The following is a 21,000-nucleotide window of genomic DNA, read 5'->3' on the forward strand; positions in this document are numbered from 1 at the left end:
GCTCTCCTTCTGTACTTCCTTCTATCTCTCCCTGCAGCTTTCCCAGAAAGGTTCTTTCACGGGCGACGGCCAGGCCCTGACACCGGCGTCCGTAGGTAGCATGGATACCTCCTCCTCCCAGCCTGCCCAGTCAGATGCTTCCTCCTCGGCCGCCCACCTCGACCCAAAGACGGAGGTCAAGAAGCAAGAGGATGAGGATGAGGAGGAGGACGATGACGAGCGAGAGGCATCTGGCAGAGGAGGAGGGAAACTTAACCTCAAGACGGAGGACAAGCCGGTGAAGTTGGAGCTGAAGAGAGAGGAGTGCTCGCCGAAGAGGGAGGGCGGCAAAGGCAATGCTATGGACACCTCCTCATCGACAATGATGACATCAAGTGTAAAGACGGAGGACAGGAAGCCGGAGGTGAAAAAGGAGGTGAAGAAGGAGGAAGAGGAGACACCAACGACAGATGCTGCCGGACAGCAGGCTCCGGTTAAAAGAAAGAGTAAGGGATTTATTTTATTTGTATTTTTATTGTTTTAACGTCTTCTGCCTTAACACAATGAGCGCCAGGATTTCTTTCAAAATAGGAGCTCGGGTTGCCGGAAAGATATGGCAGATTTTACTCTGAAAGACCCTTCCGTTCCGTACAAAAACCGGGATGCATAATGTTGCTTGCTTACCTCGCGATGATTATGATAAAGTCTCCCTAGAAGCATTCTAAACGAGAGGCAAACGAGAGGCATGTTGAAGTCTGAAAATGAAGACGGAAGTATGCCCATCTGGTCAAAACCATGGAGAGCTCCCTAGATTAGGAGAGACGAGCCTTTCTTTCTGATCCGTAAACAAGGAAGGGAACGGCAGCGCGCATTCGCAAGTATAATGCAGAAGGAGAGGCCAACCCAAAAAAACTATCTAAATTTAAATTTCTTGTTTATCAATGAAAAAGCGCTAGGACGTGTGTACACGTCCTCTGGATCCATCGGTTGTATTTCATGACGTTTCCACATTCCTACATTTCCACATTCCTACGGTCTGAATGTGTTAAGTTTCTGTTAACACAATTTGTACATAATACGTCTGGAAACGTCATAAGGATTGGAACCGAGAGGTGCCTCTGACGTCTGTGAACGTCCTAGCGACGTCCAAACGACACGGGGCGAGATAAGAATATTCAGAATTATTCCTATTTTTTTTTGGGGCTTTTCGCTTGCCGTATGCTAACGCTCTGTGCAACTATTAGCTTGTCATTGACTCCCATGTTAGCGCGGCGGAAAGAATGACTCGTATCTCCTCATCCAGGGCGCTCTCCGTGGTGATAAATGGATCGATATGCTGGCGCTTCATTTCTGCTCCTCATCCGTCTCTCCCGCAAAATATGAACGCTTTTTGGAGCGTATATAAATATATTAAGATGATCGGAGATTGTGAGGTCACTTTGTCAAGTCAACTTTTTTAAGAAAGTGTTTCCGGTTCATGGCTTTCAGAGTAAAAGCGCTCAGACAACTCTGGCACCCCGGGAGCTTCTATTTTGATGCACTTCCGGCACTTAAAGGGTTTTAATTGGTCCATTTTCAGAAGTATTCACTTTTTTGTGTGGTATATTCTTCTTCTCAGTCTTCAAACCAGAGGAGCTTCGGCAGGCGTTGATGCCCACCCTGGAGTCTTTGTACAGACAGGACCCAGAGTCTTTACCCTTCAGAATGCCTGTAGACCCACAGTTGCTCTGCATACCTGTATGTATTACTATTGTTTATGTCAGTGTTTGGAATTTAACTGTCTTATTGATCCATCTAGCGATATGTTATTACACTATGTGTTTTTATACCTCTTTATTTGCTTGTCCTCCCTGACTGGAGGACAAGTTTTTATCATTGCATGTTGAACTGGGACGGTTCTTCTAGCAATAGTAATGTCTCTGATCCTAGTTCTCTCCATACTGTTGGTTGCTTACAATGTTAATTATTTGAGAATAATTAGATTGCACTCTTGGCAAATTGTCCTCCATAGTAGCATCAACATAATACATGAACTGTAAATGTAAACATCTTTGTTGTGATCCTGCAGGACTACTTTGACATAGTAAAGACTCCCATGGACCTGTCGACCATTAAACGAAAGCTGGATACAGGTCAGTACTGGACATCTGAAGCCCTACACACACCGTGTGTGAACGCCGCGGGTCAAAACAGCCGCCTCCGTTATTTTCAATTATCCTATCCCACACCGGATCATATCAAGGATATCATCAACTAAATCTACAGTTGATTTAGTCGACTAAAATGTATTTTGGCGGGCCTTGATGCCGTTGTAATGGCTGATTCTATCTTCACTTCGGCACTGAAAATAGCCGATGTACAAGATCACAACGCATCGCGTAGATCGGCTATTTTCAGCATGCAACCAAGTGTAAAATGACGTGTCTTTTACTTCTACTGGAACATTTTAGTCTAGTTTTTATTTGTTAACGAAATTGTCAATATATTTAGTCTTGGTTTTAGTCATCATAGCTTAGTTTTCATTTAGTTTCCATTTCGTTTTTGTCAGTGAAAAAAGTTGAATGAATGTTTTTTTGTCAAAGTATTAGTCAACGAAATCAACACTGCTATCCATTTGCTCATACAAAGTTTATCATGATTTAAATGTAATCAGAGGGTTACAAAATGGCAGATTGTGCACCGTTGTTTCATCTTTGTATGTCCACTGTCCCAGGCCAGTACCAGGAGCCCTGGCAGTACGTAGACGACATCTGGCTGATGTTCAACAACGCCTGGCTGTACAACCGCAAGACGTCCCGCGTCTACAAGTACTGCTCCAAGCTGGCTGAGGTGTTTGAGCAGGAGATCGACCCTGTCATGCAGGGCCTAGGCTACTGCTGTGGGAGAAAGGTGAGGCATGGATGGATGCCATGGGGATGGGGTGGGGCAGAAGTGAGGTGTGGCACTTGTGCTGAATGAGTAGAAGGGAAATGTGGGGTGGAAATGGATAGATCTCTAAAACCACTCTTATGCATCAGAGGTGTCATTTTGGCTCACAGGGGGTGTGTGAGGCCACTGATATGATTGGAGAGGTAACTTTTCTCATTGGCGTCCCATATTTTCTTGGCCGACACGGGCTGAGGCCTCTTAAACCGAGGGGGTGTTATTTAAATGACAATCGGTTCATCAGCGACAACACCATCCATTCTTATGCTGTGATTGATAGGATATGGCTGATGGATAAATCACACGTGAGCCTCGTCGTGAGATGATTCCTGGGCTCTGATCTACGCTCCCTTGATAAATGAGGGCCATTATGTGTGAGTGGAGATCTCCTTCTGCTCCCTCCGTGAATGTCTGGTTTAGTCAGCTTGGCCGGTTAGCGGCTCTCGAAAAGCTCTCTTTCAGACATACATTGACTCTTGTCTGAACTGAACAATACAATTTTTCCCCTTTTTACCAATGTGCTATTATTTCTGGCCTACACTCAAAAGAGTGTTTCACCCAAGCCCCCAGAATGGCTGGCCAACATTGAAGCTGCCACTACCTACTGGCCAAAAGTGGAACTGCAGCATGCAACGTGCGTCAACACGGACCTCAAAATTGATTTCCGCTCTCAACTTCCGTTCGCTCGAGCCATTGAGTTATACTTACAGTATAATGGTACTTCCGGCAGTCTTCCCGGTGCTTCAAAATGCTACTGAGCAACTTCTATTGAAATTAATAGCAGGGGGTGGGGCTGTCGCTCCCGGTCCTCACTCTATCCTTTATAACTCTATGGTTTCACCTGTACCTCCTCTATGCTGTCCTCTCTCTCAGCGGTCTGTCTCACTCCTCTGTTACGTTCTCTATGTTGTCTCTCTCTCAGCGGTCTGTCTCACTCCTCTGTTACGTTCTCTATGCTGTCCTCTCTCAGCGGTCTGTCTCACTCTGTTACGTTCTCTATGTTGTCTCTCTCTCAGCGGTCTGTCTCACTCTGTTACGTTCTCTATGTTGTCTCTCTCTCAGCGGTCTGTCTCACTCCTCTGTTACGTTCTCTATGCTGTCTCTCTCAGCGGTCTGTCTCACTCCTCTGTTACGTTCTCTATGCTGTCTCTCTCTCTCAGCGGTCTGTCTCACTCTTCTGTTACGTTCTCTATGTTGTCTCTCTCTCAGCGGTCTGTCTCACTCCTCTGTTACGTTCTCTATGCTGTCTCTCTCTCTCAGCGGTCTGTCTCACTCTTCTGTTACGTTCTCTATGCTGTCCTCTCTCTCAGCGGTCTGTCTCACTCCTCTGTTACGTTCTCTATGCTGTCCTCTCTCAGCGGTCTGTCTCACTCCTCTGTTACGTTCTCTATGTTGTCTCTCTCTCAGCGGTCTGTCTCACTCTGTTACGTTCTCTATGCTGTCTCTCTCTCAGCGGTCTGTCTCACTCCTCTGTTACGTTCTCTATGTTGTCTCTCTCTCAGCGGTCTGTCTCACTCCTCTGTTACGTTCTCTATGCTGTCCTCTCTCTCAGCAGTCTGTCTCACTCCTCTGTTACGTTCTCTATGCTGTCTCTCTCAGCGGTCTGTCTCACTCCTCTGTTACGTTCTCTATGTTGTCTCTCTCAGAAGTCTGTCTCACTTTGTGTGTACATCTATGTTGTCTCTCACTCTGCATGTGCAATTGTGCATCCTTTATGATGTGTCCCTCTCAGCAGTCTCGTTCAAGGAAAAATATAAAGGGTAGTGGGACTTGTCCATTCAATAGTCATTAAAAACAAACTCAAAATGGTGAAGAAGGTGGAATGCTGTGTGAGTGAGTGAGGCCCTCTTGTGAATGTGCGTGAGTGTCTCACATGAACGCATGTCTCCTCCGTCATACAGTCTGAATATGGAAGCGTTGATGCTGAGTCCATGGCTAAATTTGGCCCCGGTCATACCGATGCTGTATCATGTTTCTCCTCTCTAGACTCTGCTATTTTGGGGGGGTTTGCACACAAATGTCCTGTTGACGGGACAAAGTAGTTTGGACTTTTTGGGTTTGATCTCAGCAGGACGCTTTGAGAAAAACATTACATGTGCTTTTCTTGTTATTGTTTTCCATTTCTTGTGCATAGTGAGCCAGCACTTTTGTGTTGTGAATCGTCCAGTATTGTCTGGCTGCAGACAAGCGTCTTGTGCAGTTCTCAGTGTACGACACAAAGGTTCTACATCTGAAGTGTGCATTATTCCACACCAAACAACTTTTATTCCTTCAGAAATAGGAATGTTTATGGCCATTTGCAGTGTAGTTGGGAAATGACCATGACTCCAGGGCCTGCTCTTCTGGTCACCTGGTCAAAGAGTTCAAAACTTTGAATCCTATGCCGATCAGATTTTCATTGATATCTGATCAGATGAGGAAATCAAATCCAAGCTTTATCCAACTAGAGAGGTGGATTTATAGTGCATCAATCTGGGAACCCGTCTGCAAAAATAAGGAAAAGACAGCGCCCTCTGCTGTTTGTTTCCATAACACTTCTTTTGCTGGGAATCCTGCTACCCTAATAGACAGGGGTGCATGAGCACCTGGCCGTTCATTCGTGCTCTATCTCCGACCAAGCCACACTTCCACCACACATCTCTCTATGCAAAATAAAACCTGCACACTCCCACAAAAGACATAGACTACATTGCATTCGCCAAAAATGTCTTCTTTACTGTTTAAATATTACTTTTCTGAAACACGCTATTCTTGCTCAACCTCAACAGCCTACGTCAGAATCGTCATGTTGGCGTCTACTACGCCAACTACGTTCACTTAATGGGGCCAGTCCTTCACAGTGACACACGCGTTACATCAACCACGCGACCGGGATGGTTTCTACCCCTCAATGTCGTGCCTACTCTACACTGCCATCCCAAGTCCCCTCCCCCTTTCACTGCTCCTGTGTGTGACCTGTGAACTACTCTCTGACTGCACTGTGGCTTGATTTATATGTGCGAGGTGGAAATGTAATGCACATAAATTAATTATAGGTCCAGCAAGCAAATCATGATTGTCTGTTTGTGCTCAATAGGTCACCATCACATTCCGATTTTAGGTGTTGTGTTTTGTATGACTTTTATTTTGGCCAGTAGTTTCATATCTATCCTTTTCCCTTTCACCAACACAGACCATGCTAACGGTGTTAGCGCGTTAGCATCACACAGCTTACAGCGTCAGTGTTGCATGAATACTTTCAACCATGACAATGCCGACTACTTTTGCTACACACACTTCCCAAGGATTATGGAGATGTCTTTATTTATTTTTTAAGGTTGAGAAATGAAATAATTATGGTCGTTTCTAATCTCAGCATTTCACAAGAGAAAGACGTGGATGCCTTTCGCTGCTGTTGCCATGTCTCATAGAAACAAGTAAATAGGTCTATAAAAATAATCCCAAAACAAGCGCATATAACAGGGGTCTGTAACCTATTTTAAATGAAGTGCCATGTTTTCATTTTCTAGATAGTCAGTCAGCCACAAGCTCACATCACAACAATAATCCATGTAATAATCACAATAACAATACTACTAATAATAATCATAATAATAATAATAATAACAATAAACTTCTTTGTAAACTCACTCATTTACAAACAAGCTCACATCAGAACAATAATGCATGTAATAATAATAACAATAATAATAATAATCATTATAAGAAAAACAACAATAACAACACTAACAACAGTACAGTACAGTACAGTAAAGACGTACAGTAAAGTACAGTACAGAGGACAACATTACAGTACAGTGCAATACTAAGGAGTGCAGTACAGTATTATAATAATTTATAACCCATCCGTTACTACATGTGCAGGGCACACTACTGAGTTTAGACTTTTTATGCAGGGCCTGGGAAATAAGGCAGAATCTTTTGTTTGTGTAAAAAAAAAAGGGAATATCAACAAAACATATCTGTTTATTGTACACAATGCAATATTGAATGCAATGATATGGTGTGTCCTGTAAGCCCATGTGGGCTGGGCGCCTTTGGTGCATGACACAAAAATAAAGAAATCTATCTATCTATCTATTCAGGCCCATCCTGCTACCCTAATAGACAGGGGTACATAAGCACATGGCCGTTTATCCAACAGCTTTCTCCGACCAAACCACACTTTTACCAGACATCTCTATATGCTAAATAAATTCGCCACACTCCCAGAAAACATATAGACTACATTGCATTCGCCAAAAATGTCTTATTTACTGTTTAAATATTACTTTTCTCAAACACGCTATTCTTGCTCAACCTCTACAGCCTACGTCAGAATCGTCATGTTGGCGTCTACTACGCCAACTACGTTCACTTAATGGGGCCAGTCCTTCACAGTGACACACGCGTTAGATCAACCACGCGACCGGGATGGTTTCTACCCCTCAATGTCGTATTTGCTGCGCCCTTCTAATGCTGCGCCACGCCTACTCTATACTGCTCCATAGACAGCGACTCGAAGTCGAACAGCAGCAGCAGCTCGCCTCCGTCACAATTTAAAGCCCACAGCACTGCACAGCCCCACACCCAAATGAATCGAATTAATGAATAAGGCGCTTATATCGCTTTTGCTCAGTGGATGGGACATTTACATTAAAAGCTATCGGATGGACGCGTGGACAACGGCATGGTTGTGTGCACTCGGAGGGAAAGGTTCCATATAGCTTCCATGCTAGCTGCTTCAGACACAGGGGAGGGGAGTGAGATGGCCCGCCTCACGGGACTCCAGTGCGAAATAGCGCTTATGCAACAATTACCCTAAAAACAACACCACAACTCAATGTCATTGTGAATAAGAATTTCGAGCAAAAAAAATATTTTTGGAAGGACACTTTCAACCAGTATGAAGCTAAATGTGGAAGCCGTCTGTGTCACACCAAAACGGGTGACCTATATAATCCTGTCACGCCGTGCATTCTGTGCTTGCGTGCGCATTTCCCAAATCTCAGTCATTTATCCACACATCGCTCTCTGTGTGTGTGTGTGTGTGTGTGTGTGTGTGTGTCGCGTCGCCCTCCAGCTGCAATTGCGAGTGTGCGCTTTGGCAGACTTTTTATGCAGGGCGTGGGAAATAAGGCAGAATGTTTTGTTTGTGTAAAAACAAAAAAGGGAATATCAACAAAACATATCTGTTTATTGTACACAATGCAATATTCAATGCAATGATATGGTGTGTCCTGTAAGCCCAATTAGCCCATGTGGGCTGGGCGCCTTTGGTGCATGACACAAAAATAAAGAAATATATCTATCTATCTATTCAGGCCCATTCAATTAATCTATCACTACATTAGTTGCCTGTTCAAAACTAAACTACACTTTATGAAATCATTGTTGCAGCCTACAATTTACAATTTACAATTTAGGCATTTAGCAGACGCTCTTAATCCAGAGCGACTTACATTAAGCAAGAACAAAAAAGCATGGGTATACATCACATAAAAACATGCGTAAGCTAAGAAAGTAACAGTGGAATATCTATAATGAAACTATACATATAAGCTATACATCTATACTACTATGCTATACATATGTACTATGACGTGCTATGACAATAGCACATACAATGCACTTATGCTGTCTACATAACATGCTATAAGACTGTATCAAATGCTATCTAAGTCTACAGAATTGCTATCTAAGGGGGTGGGGTAAGTGCTATGGGCCATGATGGAGTCTGAAAAGGTGGGTTTTCAGACTACGGCGGAAGATTGGGAGTGATGCTGCAGTTCTGACTGCAATGGGAAGTGCATTCCACAGTTTTGGAGCCAGAAGGGAGAAGAGTTTGGGACGTGTGGAGTGTTGTCCCGGCGTTTTTAGTGAGGGTACTTCCAGCTTCCCTGCGTTGGCTGATCTGAGTGAGCGGGAGGGTTTGTAGGGTTCGATCATACTTGCAAGATATGGGGGAGCCATACCTTTGGTTGCTTTGAATGCCAGCATCAGAGTTTTGTATTCTGTGCGGGCAGCGACCGGGAGCCAGTGGAGGGAACGGAGCAGGGGGGAGACATGTGAGAATTTTGGCTGGTTGAAGACCAAGCGAGCTGCGGCATTTTGGATCAGCTGGAGAGGTTTAAGTGCACAAAAGGACACTACACACATATATTCAGGCCCATTCAGAACACATTTCCCAAATCTCTGATTTATCCACACATCGCTCTGTGTGTGTGTGTGTGTGTGTGTGTGTGTGTGTGTGTGTGTGTGTGTGTGTGTGTGTGGGCGTGTGTGTGTGTCGCGTCGCCCTCCAGCTGCAATTGCGAGTGTGCGCTGTGTGCAGGGCACACTACTGAGTTTAAAAACACAGCTGAAACATGAAGTGGAGTCTGTCAACTCCTGCAATTTCCTTCTTCCCATATTGCGCTGCAACGACACTGGGATGAGCCCGCCGAAGGCGGGCGAAATTCTAGTTCTTCATAATAAAGGTGCTAGAGTGCCACGTAAATGAGGCAATTTTCCGTTAGTACCTCACGCTACCTTGTCTTATGTCTCTCTAGAAGCGTTAATATTCCAAACGAGGTGCTTGCTGAAGTCAGAAATTACCACAACATCAGCGTTACGATCAAAACCATGGAGAGCGCTGTAGATTTGGAGTTATGAGCAACGTTTGTCGGCCCGTAAACAAGGAAGTGAACGGCAGTGCGCATGCGTGAAACCAGTCTAGGATCGCTGAAGAAAGAAAGGCCAAAAAGATTTTTATATTATGGTATTATATTATTATATCAATAAAAAGGACCTAAAGACGCCTATACACACCCAAGACACCCCGTGCTTTGGATTCTAAAGACGTCACTAGCATAATTAGTGTTACATTGGTCTCTGGGGGCACTGCCCAATAGAATATGGATAACAGGATGTTAGGCCCGTTTGGTCGGCCCTCAGCCCTTCTCTTCCGGTGGGGTGCTTATGTTTTCATTCTACTAATCCCCAATTTAAATATAAATAAGATGGTAAAGTTTGTAATCTGAAGACTATCGACTGATCTAGCTTCAATATTAATTGTGGACAATAGTATATTGATTTGACCGCCACTCAAATGGTATGAAAATAAAACTGAGCCTCAATATTATCTGATTAAAGTTGTTGTTTAGCTCGCTGATCAGAAGTTTGTATTAACGTTTGTCCCTTCTCTCTTTTTTCTGTCCTTCCCTCCCATCAGCTGGAGTTTTCTCCCCAGACACTGTGCTGCTATGGGAAGCAGCTGTGCACTATACCCCGAGATGCTGCTTACTTCAGCTACCAAAACAGGTATGGAGAGAGGTGGAGATGGTAGTACTGCTAGTGGCCGTTATAAAAGTCACTACTAGAGCGGATGGAGGCTAGAAAGTTTCAACAGGAACTCTGCTAGACTGCTACAGGAGACTGGGTATCAATAACCTCTGTACCCATACCGATTTGTAGTGTCAGTAAATGTTCAGGCATCAGAGCGAAGTCCGTTGATGTACTGTAGCTTAATTATTACAACTTGACAGTTGATGGCTTATTTATAAATCTAGAAAACTAGCAAAGAAGTGTTTTATGCGAGTGATTTTCCTCTTGGAACAAATGCCTTGGGAATATATGGTCCCCTTCAATTTATGTTTGCCATTGTTTCCATACCTTCACGCTCTATCTAACACGCTGGCATTTTAAAAGTCGGTCCTTTCCATCAGATTTCTCATCAGTTGCTTAAACAGATTAGACAAGTAATAAGGCGACAGCATGCCTCAGTTATATTGCACTGTGATTTCAGTAATCCATGCTGATATGATTGAGCCTTTTCACTCTAGATTGCATTTAGCACCGCTAAAGGCAAATGTACAAGGAAAGGCAATATTTGAATAACATGCGAACCTCCACCAACTCTCAAATTCAGACTACATACATGCTTCAAACACACAATACAACTGCTCCGGTACGGTTCAGTACACAGAAGACCTACACATTCATTGTTGAATACCCCAGCAACTTCCTGACACACACGCACTCAAACATGCATACATAACCCACACAAAACATTGCTTTAAATAGGAATCTGACGGTGATTACACAGCCTACACCGTGTCTGATCACCTGACTACCTACACCGTGTCTGATCACCTGACTACCTACATCATCTGATGATCACCTGACTAGAATGTTGAAAGGACCCACTTTAAAATGGACTTAAATGTTCACATTTAAATTGCCTTGTGAGTTTTGTTTCATTTGTTTCAAAACTACCACCTGACCATTACCTGTGACGCCTATATCCTCTGCTCCCTCCTTCCCTCCCCCCAGTTGATTGTGCTCCTGCTGTGTCGGTTGTGATGGTGATTGTTGTACTCATCCTTGTGTCCAAATGTCTAATCTGTGCTTTGCCTTGGCCTTTCTACTATGTGTTGTCCTGAATGTTCCGTCCCGTCTTCTCCTCCTGGTCTGTCCCTCCATTTCAATGCCCGCTGCTTGCTTTCCAACCATGTACCTCCAAACCTGAACCCCCCCCCCCCCCCCCTCCTAAATCCTGGTTCATGATTGGCTGTTTTGACGACGACTCCCTGCTGTCCTGCGCTCCTACTTCCTGCCTGCCCCGCTTGTCCTGTCCCGCCTTGCCCATGCCCTGTCCTGATTGGTGGCTGCCCTCCCCGTGCGCTCTGTGATTGGCTGTGTGGAAAACTGGTGTAGTTCACCAAAATTTGGGCTTATTGCTCTCAGGTACCACTTCTGTGAGAAGTGTTTCAACGAGATCCAAGGAGAGACTGTTTCCCTGGGTGATGACCCTAGCCAGCCGCAGGCGTAAGTATTGATTCATCTTCATCTCACAGGAGTGTCGCACAAAAGTAGTGAAAATAGCAGATCTACAAGCACACATGAGCTTGTAGATTGGCTATTGTCACTATTTTAAAATGTTTTAATAATATTAAAAAAGTAAACGTTTTTATCATTTATATATAATTATATATAATGTATATTAAAATTATCTTATAATTATTTTATCCTAGTCAAGTGTATAGGTGATGAAGTCGACATGCAATGACGGATGATATTAAAAAAGAAAATGATGTGCATCATGCTTATAATAGCAACCTCCATTTATCTGTTTAACTCATCATCACTTTAGTCTTTAGCCTACGGTATACAACTGTAAAGTCATTTGAAAGTGTCTTGCTTATTTTTGTCATACATTTGGTAAGGCCAGCTTGCCTGAGCCAGCAAGTGCTCGGCTCACGGAGCGCCTCACGCATTGGACATGATGCTGTCCAAGTAGGCAAACCATGATAGACGGAATAGGTTATTATTATATCGTTAACCAAAGCTAGTGCTCACTGTCTCAGCGTATCTCAGAGTCTACCATCCCAGGAAGATACGTGAAACATTTTACTCACATTATTATAGGCATATTGACTATTTTCCGTCATGATGATGTACGATAAGAGAGCCCCTCACTTCACACGGATTTGATTCTTTTACTTTCTATTTGCATGCTTGAAACGTTGTAGCGGTTTCCCAAAGGGTTGGACACAGGAGAAACCCTACAAAGGTCACTGTTGGAAAACACAGCAACCTACCTGGAATCACTCAGGGTATATATCTATAATAATAAATCTAATAAATCTGTACATACTTCATAAACACAGGAAATGATTTCAACCAGTTGAAAACTATGTTTTTGTTTAAGTTACAAGTCATATAAATACTAGCATTTTATTTTAACAATAAGAACATTAGTGGTAGTTGTTCTTCCATTCGGATGACCCTGGAGGCATCATCTCACGCTTACTATCAGCGTGAGATGAGTGTTGAGTCACAACCATTAAACAACAACAACGTTCTGAAAACACAATAATATGTGATGGTATTGTTGAGACTTGGGCAGCGTGGCAGGCAATGTGTGTTGATGACGTGTGCACATTCTGCCAGATTTACTTACTAGTATTTACTGGTACAACGGTGTCGTGTGCCGAAAACGGACGATCCACAAGCTCACGGCGCATCGCCCAAGCTTTCTGAACTTCTGAAACATTCCACATTATTTGGGGCGCAACACTCACTGCCATTACGCCGTATGAGACAGCATCTTAAGACATCTCAACTTTATTGTCAAGGCGGGTTGTTGCGGGTTAATGGAATTTAACTTGTCCTCCTGCGAGGAAGTTTAGTAATCAAATTAAGCGCCTACTGTGTTGTGGTGCTGCGTGGTCAGCTGGGCTTCATGGCTATTTGCATTCACCGACATTGTCCTCCTTTCAGAATTAAATCCAAAAAGCAGACATTTTCGCATTGGAGGGGGGTGAAGGAAGGAAGACAGGTTCTCAATGTGTGAGTGAGAATAAATGGGCTTAAAAATAAAAGCAATGCGGTTTTAGTCCACCCATAAGGTAATTAGAACGTTTGTTTTCTTTTCTAATTATCAAGTAATCTTTCGCTGGCCAGAGTCAGCCGGCTGCGGGCTGTACAATGCCCAGGTCTGCTCTAAAGGGTCCCTGAAACATAGTAGAATACCCCCACCTTGTGGTCACATGAGGTTTATGATACTTTGGGTAGTATATAATAGCTTTTCTATGACACCACATTTTAGATCGGAGGTAAACTACACACGTTGCTTAACCCACTCAGGGCAGGAACCCCTTTTGGTGTTTTAAGCATCATGTTATAATACTTTAGCTATTGAAAAATAGTAGATCTACGAGCTCATACGAGCTTGTAGGTCTGCTATGTTTGAAAAAATGTGGTGCAAATCTTTGAATATATTCTTTCAGAGCGTTTTTTAACTCCAATCGTTGCTTCCGGGGGGTCCCTGGAACGACATATTTTCAGATGGGGGGCGGCGGTCAATTACAGATCATTTTGGGGTCCTTGACGTGAAATATTGAGCGCGACTGATATAGAAACATAAGGTATTTCAGAAACCTGTCAGGATTTAGAAGACTTTTGATGTCAGGCCTAAATGGGTTAAATTCATATTTTGGACTGAAGAACAACAATTATGTAGTGCCCCATCATCAACATTTGAAATGCTCTGTATATACATCTTTAATATTCATTTTAGTATAAAATGCCTTCATCATAATATATTATTTGAATGTATTTTAATATATTCTTATAATCTTACAATATGCTTGATTTCTTTTCAGCTCCATAAACAAAGACCAGTTTGAGAAGAAGAAGAATGACACACTGGACCCTGAACTGTGAGTCCTCATACATGACATCCTGTCAGATCATGTCCTCCCAACCGAGGCTATGCAAGCCAACTCCACACCTGCTCAGTTTGATTCATTGTCACACCTTCAAAGACAGAATTTGTGTACTACACTTTAGTGTAGTGTGTACCCAGGGCTTAAAGTTCTCCATCCTGGGGATGGATTTCCGTCTTGAGGACTTCATATGGGCCATTTATGAGATCAATGCAATCTGCAAAAAACAATTATAAGGGGGTTGGGGTGGGGGGTGTATGTAGCCATGGGTCACGGTGTGAATGTCATTAAGTAATCAAAACGCAGCATATCCTTCATTCTACTAGTCAAGAGATCTCTCCAAAGTCCAAAATACCTAGCTTCTATCGATCAGCTGCTCAGATTTGAGAGGATTTATTTGTCTCCCACAAAAGTTACCCATACAGGCGTGCCAAAGCAAACACTTCGGGGCAGTGTTTCTGTTTCATCTAATCTTTTCTGTACTGTGCTGTCAAAGGCAGTCGCGTCCGAGCCACCATATGATTATCGCTCGATTGGACCGGCTACTACCACACAGGAGTTAAACAATGCAATTCACCACACGGTGGAAAACCTCCCCTGTTATCAAGGCAGTCGATCGATAATCATGGAGGTGTTGGTAGTGAAAGTACAGGCTTGGACATCAGGTGCTCTGCAACACACTACAGTGCTACCGGGTGTTTCAATAACAAGCGAGGATGCTCGCAAATCAATGACCCATCGTGTGTGCAAACTGCAATCATAAGGTGGTTAGAACTTAAGGGAAACGTGATTTTACCAATACCACTCCCAAAACATTGCACACTATGCACGCCTGGATATTAGTGTCATTAATGTATGGAAAAACCGACGTTGGAAAAACATGCCATGTTGATTGGGGGGGGATCATTTTCCGTCTTGTTTTTTTTTTTTTTTGCTTTAGCCCCAGCCCCTGTGTAACGTGTACCCTCTTTGGCATTGTGCTACTGAATTGTTGTCGTGTTTAAATCTGACATGAATCGATGTGTTAAAGGTGTGTCTGTTCTCCTCAGGCTTGTGGAATGTATGGACTGTGGACGTAGAATGCACCAGATCTGTGTGTTGCACCATGACACTATCTGGCCAGCAGGGTAAGTGACATTACATGGAGCATGTTTCTCTGTCTACCATTCAAGGTAGACAGTGTCTTATCAGCTCTTCAGGAGATCCATATCTTTGAGTGGTTTTCAACGTGTTTTTGCTCTGGGATCCTGACCATGAAAGTGTGAGTCAAGTATATGAGATAATAACTGTGTGTGTGTGTGTGTGTGTGTGTGTGTGTGTGTGTGTGTGTGTGTGTTCTGCAGTTTTGTATGTGACGGCTGCTTAAAGAAAACTAACAAGACGCGAAAAGAAAACAAGTATGCGGGTAGAAGTAAGTAACTATGTTTCTTCTGTTGCTGTGCATGATTGAAAGTACAATTACCAATAGTGTTGTTATTGCTTACTATGATGTTGTACAAGTTTTGGTTGAGAGTAATTGTTGTGGCCAGATACAAATCAGATACAAATCAGATACAAATCACCATGTTAACTGCATTGCTCTGTCCCTTCCTCTCTGCCTTCCTGTCTTTACCATACAGGGTTGCCACAGACGAAGCTGGGCTGCTTCCTGGAGGGAAGGGTGAACGACTACCTGAGGCGGCAGAACCACCCTGAGTCGGGGGAGGTGTCCATTCGTGTAGTGCACGTCTCGGACAAGGTGGTAGAGGTCAAACCCGGCATGAAGTCCAGGTACACAAAGCAAGCCAAATCAATAGAAATTGTCGTTTTTCATTTTCGAAATTGTCAGTCAATTAACAAATGTTTTTTCTTGAACGGTAGTAACACTTAAAATGACACAGTTTACACCACGAACGCCCGGGGGTATTTAGGACCATTAAATCAGAGCGCCCAGCCATTTGCAGCAACGGAGCACATTTCAAGGTGCACCAGGCGCCATCTTGGATGTAGCTGAAGTAGCTAGATGTAGTCAAAACACCCCTGAGACGATCGACAACAACGGGAGGTATGATCAATTCTAACGCGACTAGCGATGAGCCGTCAAAAACATAATCTTTGGTTAGAATTGGACGGATTGATTTAGATCAAGAGTTATTCACGTTTTAAGATTTTCGGTGTCATCCAGTAAAAAATGGGGGGGGGGGGATTTTGGATGACGTCCCAACCGGAATTGACATGAAATGTTGCCAACAGGTGCCTCCCAGCCTGTGGAGCGATGCGCTCGGTTATGATATCAATAAAGTTCCGTCCTGAGCGTCAAGCATTACTATTTGATAGGAAGGAGACCTCCGTTTATGCTGCTCAGGGTGTTAACCAGTTAAAAGATATTTCATAATTCTTTATAATGAATCCCAATGAACTAACATGCTCTTGTTTGCTCGTGTCCAGGTTTGTGGACAGTGGCGAGATGTGTGAATCCTTCCCATACAGGACGAAAGCCCTATTTGCGTTTGAGGACATCGACGGGTCGGACGTCTGTTTTTTTGGCATGCATGTTCAGGAGTACGGCTCTGACTGCCCTCCGCCCAACCAGAGGTGAGTCAACGTGTTACATTATGTTTTCCATTTTCTTGACATAGAGACCAAAGAGATTGTATCTAAGATGTGTGTAATGCACTTTTATTTCATTTAATTATTTAGCGTTTTTGCTTTCATTCATGAAAGTGGTAGAAGCAAAGTTGAAGAGAAAACCTTGTTGAGATTTGATCCTAGGCCAGCAGGGATACATTTTTCTCTCTGAAACAATTGGTCACTTGGTCTTTTTCTGTCCCAGCTGGACTATGGTCATGCCATTTATAGGTTTGCCTGTTCTTCTACCGTGGCCAAACCGTGCTGCACTGAGATTCATAAACTCACCTTTCAGAACTCATCACTGTACGCTGTATGCTGCAGTTGGTCGGTCCTCATTGTAAATAAAATGATGCAGCCTGCAAGATGTCAAAGCAATTATCGGTGATTCCTACATTTCTTCCTAATTCAATTTGGTCAAAAAGGGTCTAAACCTCAGATCAAATACCTGGCTATGGTGTGTAGTACCCTCATTTTCAACTGAGATGGGTAAAAGATGTCTTGCTTTCTTTGGTCCCTGGTCGTGGAACGACCTGCAGACTAGACAAAAATTTGCCTTGAAAGTTCCCTTGAGGCGTTTCAAAAGGATCACCTCTTAGATACACTCCAACATTTGCACATGTTCGGACAGGTATCACTATCCTCTCTAAAATAATGTAGCACTTTGCCTTATTTGCGTCTCTTAGAGTTGTACGTCTTTGTAGATTATTTTGTATTTTTAGGTATTCTAGAGGATAAACATGGATGTATTACTCTGTATGTCATGTATTGTGGTAGCACTGATTTGTCATTTTATTTCTGCCTCTTGGCCAGTTCCCACTCGTTACTGGTTAAATGAAAAATAGAAAATGTCATTCATTGTCATCAATGGGTACAGTTCCAATTTAAAAGATTAAATGTTTGATTTCCCTTTCTCCTTTTTGAGGGCCACTAGCCCCTCCTATGCCCAGCTTTGTGTGTCTGTGTGTACCCCATAGCGTTGATTTGATTGGCTGAGCAATGTGTGTATCCCATAGCGATGATTTGATTGGCTGAGCAATGATTAATGGTTGTACCCCATAACGATGATTTGATTGGCTGAGCATGGAATGTGATGTATGATAATGTATGAGGATAATAACGCCCCACACTTCACATAAGTGACATTCTTCCCCCTTTATCTCCTAGACGAGTATACATCTCCTATCTGGACAGTGTGCATTTCTTCCAGCCTCGCCATTTGAGGACAGGAGTGTACCATGAGATCCTCATTGGTTACCTGGAGTATGTCAAGAAGTTAGGGTGAGTATTGGAGGTGTTTATCACCTACTCTTTATTCTTTAGTCAGATCCCCATTAGCTTCCACAAAGTGGTCGCTAGTCTTCCTGGGGTCCACAGGACCTGTTTAATATCCTTTAATATTACCTTTAATATTGCAGAATTCTCTAACCAGGGACTACTTTAGACCTGGGAGTGACTAAATATTTGTGGTAGAATAGAGAACACCTGTCCTATGACATCATAGGTTGTTTTTTCTGGTCTACAAAAAGGTGTGTGTGTGTGACACTGTGTGTGTGTTTGTCTCTCTCTTCTCTCCTTCAGCTACACGACGGGTCACATCTGGGCCTGTCCTCCCAGTGAGGGGGATGACTACATCTTCCACTGTCATCCTATGGACCAGAAAATCCCCAAGCCCAAACGACTGCAGGAGTGGTACAAGAAGATGCTGGACAAGGCTGTGGCAGAGAGGATAGTACACGACTACAAGGTATAGAAGCTGAAGGTGTTGTTGCGGCTGCTTGGCGGGGAGAAATGTAACAATTAAAATGGGCATGCTGGTAGAGGCAAAGTACAAGGTTTGATTCTGCTCAGTTTCCTGTCTCTCCACTATCATCTAAAATAAAGCACAAACCTCCGCAAACTATATACATATATTATTATATGTCAATGAGTCGGTTGGTGCTAGCTTGCCACCATTGGTGTGTGAATGTGGGAACTGATGAAACTGGTGTTTACTGTTCGCCGCTTCACCTCCCTTTGATTACCGGTACTTGGTGCTATAAAAATCGAATTCATTATAAAAATGCAATTCATTATGTACATAAAGTATTATATGACCATGTCCCATTCTCCCCATCAGGATATCTTCAAGCAGGCCACGGAGGACCGTCTAACAAGTGCCAAGGAACTGCCGTACTTCGAAGGAGACTTCTGGCCCAACGTGTTGGAGGAGAGCATCAAGGAGTTGGAGCAGGAGGAGGAGGAGAGGAAAAGAGAGGAGAACAGTACTTCGAATGAGAGTATTGATGTAAGGCCAGATGAAACTCCATGTAGTGCACTACATACTTAATATTTATATGTATATACTTAATTATGTATTTTATAGCAGTTTGTATAAAATCTCCACTTACAAAGTTTACAAAGTTGGACATAAGATCAGAGTAAATAATTGCCTAAATTAATTGGCGTGCGGATTGCTGAAATTGTACCTACCGGTAAGTCTACAATCCGTATTTCACTCACTCGCATCTCATTTCACTGTAATTCCTCCTTCCTTCTGCAGGCCACAAAAGGTGACAGTAAAAATGCAAAGAAGAAGAACAACAAGAAGACGAGTAAAAACAAGAGCAGCCTCAGTCGGGCCAACAAGAAGAAGCCGGGGATGCCTAACGTCTCAAATGACCTCTCCCAGAAACTCTATGCCACCATGGAGAAACACAAGGAGGTACGTCGACGGGGAGCTTCTAGGTCACACTGTTGAAATGGGACTGCATTACTATTGGAACACCTTGAAAGTGGCTCCACACTATCAAATTAACTTCGAATCCACTGTGGTGCATTACGCTTTGTCGAGCGTCTATACAAACAATTCATTGTGGGGCGGCGGTGGCTCAGGGGTAGAGTGCCTGGATGGGAACCGCAAGGTTGCCAGTTCAAACCCGGGCTCCCCCAGAGTTACTGTCGAAGTGTCCTTGAGCAAGACACTGAACCCCTAATTGCTCCCGATGTGCTAGTTGGTGCCTTGCATGGTTTCCGCTGCCATCGGTGTATGAATGGGTGAATGTAATGCACAATCTATATAAAGCGCCTTGGATAAAGGCGCTATATAAATGCACCATTTACCATTTACCATTGGCCCGTGTTCGGGGGAGGGAAGCCGGGCGGGGAGCATGATATTTGTCACTGCACATACTCCTACGGGTGTAGTGCTGCCTGGGGAGGAGTGGACGACAAATGTGTGTGGGGAGGAATTTGTATTATTGGCATAACAACTAAATTTGGAGGAAAGGGGGGGGACTGTATTTTTCATGTTTAAAACACATTGACTGCTGCTGACGTATATATTATGTTTTTGAATAGCCATCTATTGTCTGCTGCTGACACACACATAAAACATATATATCGCTTTATATGGATAGGCAACGCGTTGCTCATCTCCGCCCGCACAAAACATGCGTGCGCATCCATAGAGTCCTGTTTTAAATTACGTTTTCTCTGAAACTACGGTGCTGATTATTCATCCGAGGTTCGGATCTGATTTGTGATAATTTTTCGTCACGACATCGCGTTTAAAATATTAATGTTTCTGGTGAAAGATAGACATTGTGTTAATGCTAACATTAGCCGTTTCTTCTCTCAGTTTGCGAGATGGGAAAGTGATTGAGTAGTAATCTGCCCAAAAGTTTATTTTTACTAATTCATTTTTCAGTACATCTAAAATAAATTATAAGCAACATTTGGTAGAGACTTTTATCCAAAGTGCCTTACAAATGCATGCGTTTACCAGCGGGATGCAAACCCTTAACCGAGTGTCAGTGTAATGTACTGCCCAGTAAATGGGGAATGAATACCCTGACTTTCTCTTAATCTGTCCTCTGCCCCATGCGTTTCTTGTCTGTGTCGTTCTGCAGGTGTTCTTTGTGATCCGTCTGATCGCAGCCCCCATGGCCAACGCCCTGCCCCCCATCACAGACCCTGACCCGCTGATGGCCTGCGACCTGATGGATGGGCGAGACGCCTTCCTGACGCTAGCCCGAGACAAGCACCTGGAGTTCAGCTCCCTGAGGAGGTCCATGTGGAGCTCCATGTGTATGCTGGTGGAGCTGCACAACCAGAGCCAGGACCGCTTCGTCTACACCTGCAATGAGTGCAAGCACCACGTGGAGACCCGCTTCCACTGCACCGTCTGTGAGGTGAGCACAAAAGAATTCACACACAAGTTTGTCTTGTGTCAAAACATGTGATAAACAAACTGCAGTTGATAACGACGGGCTGAATGGACTGACTGTGTGAAATACAATGGGAATTAATTAGTTTGTTT

The 21,000-nt window shown here is 43.6% G+C and overlaps 1 protein-coding gene across 7 annotated transcripts in view; it reads left to right on the forward strand.

The window, feature by feature from the left end:
- ep300a (EP300 lysine acetyltransferase a) overlaps positions 1-21,000 on the forward strand; it is a 45,354-nt gene that overhangs the window by 18,310 nt on the left and 6,044 nt on the right. For 2 of the 7 annotated variants that reach the window (XM_080789563.1, XM_080789564.1), the window contains exons 15-32: positions 38-485; positions 1,598-1,716; positions 2,048-2,111; positions 2,693-2,868; positions 10,097-10,185; positions 11,611-11,691; positions 12,396-12,479; positions 13,147-13,215; positions 14,031-14,087; positions 15,143-15,220; positions 15,437-15,504; positions 15,713-15,863; positions 16,521-16,667; positions 17,868-17,981; positions 18,282-18,447; positions 18,820-18,987; positions 19,243-19,404; positions 20,591-20,872. In XM_080789563.1, coding sequence (XP_080645689.1) covers positions 38-485; positions 1,598-1,716; positions 2,048-2,111; positions 2,693-2,868; positions 10,097-10,185; positions 11,611-11,691; positions 12,396-12,479; positions 13,147-13,215; positions 14,031-14,087; positions 15,143-15,220; positions 15,437-15,504; positions 15,713-15,863; positions 16,521-16,667; positions 17,868-17,981; positions 18,282-18,447; positions 18,820-18,987; positions 19,243-19,404; positions 20,591-20,872 — 2,523 coding nt within the window. The remainder of the gene's footprint in view (positions 1-37; positions 486-1,597; positions 1,717-2,047; positions 2,112-2,692; positions 2,869-10,096; positions 10,186-11,610; positions 11,692-12,395; positions 12,480-13,146; positions 13,216-14,030; positions 14,088-15,142; positions 15,221-15,436; positions 15,505-15,712; positions 15,864-16,520; positions 16,668-17,867; positions 17,982-18,281; positions 18,448-18,819; positions 18,988-19,242; positions 19,405-20,590; positions 20,873-21,000) is intronic. The other 5 variants (XM_080789568.1, XM_080789569.1, XM_080789565.1 and 2 more) reach the window with 4 other exon arrangements.

The sequence above is a fragment of the Protomyctophum bolini genome (genome assembly GCF_963924005.1).
Source record: "Protomyctophum bolini genome assembly, chromosome: 18".
Lineage (NCBI taxonomy): Eukaryota > Metazoa > Chordata > Actinopteri > Myctophiformes > Myctophidae > Protomyctophum > Protomyctophum bolini.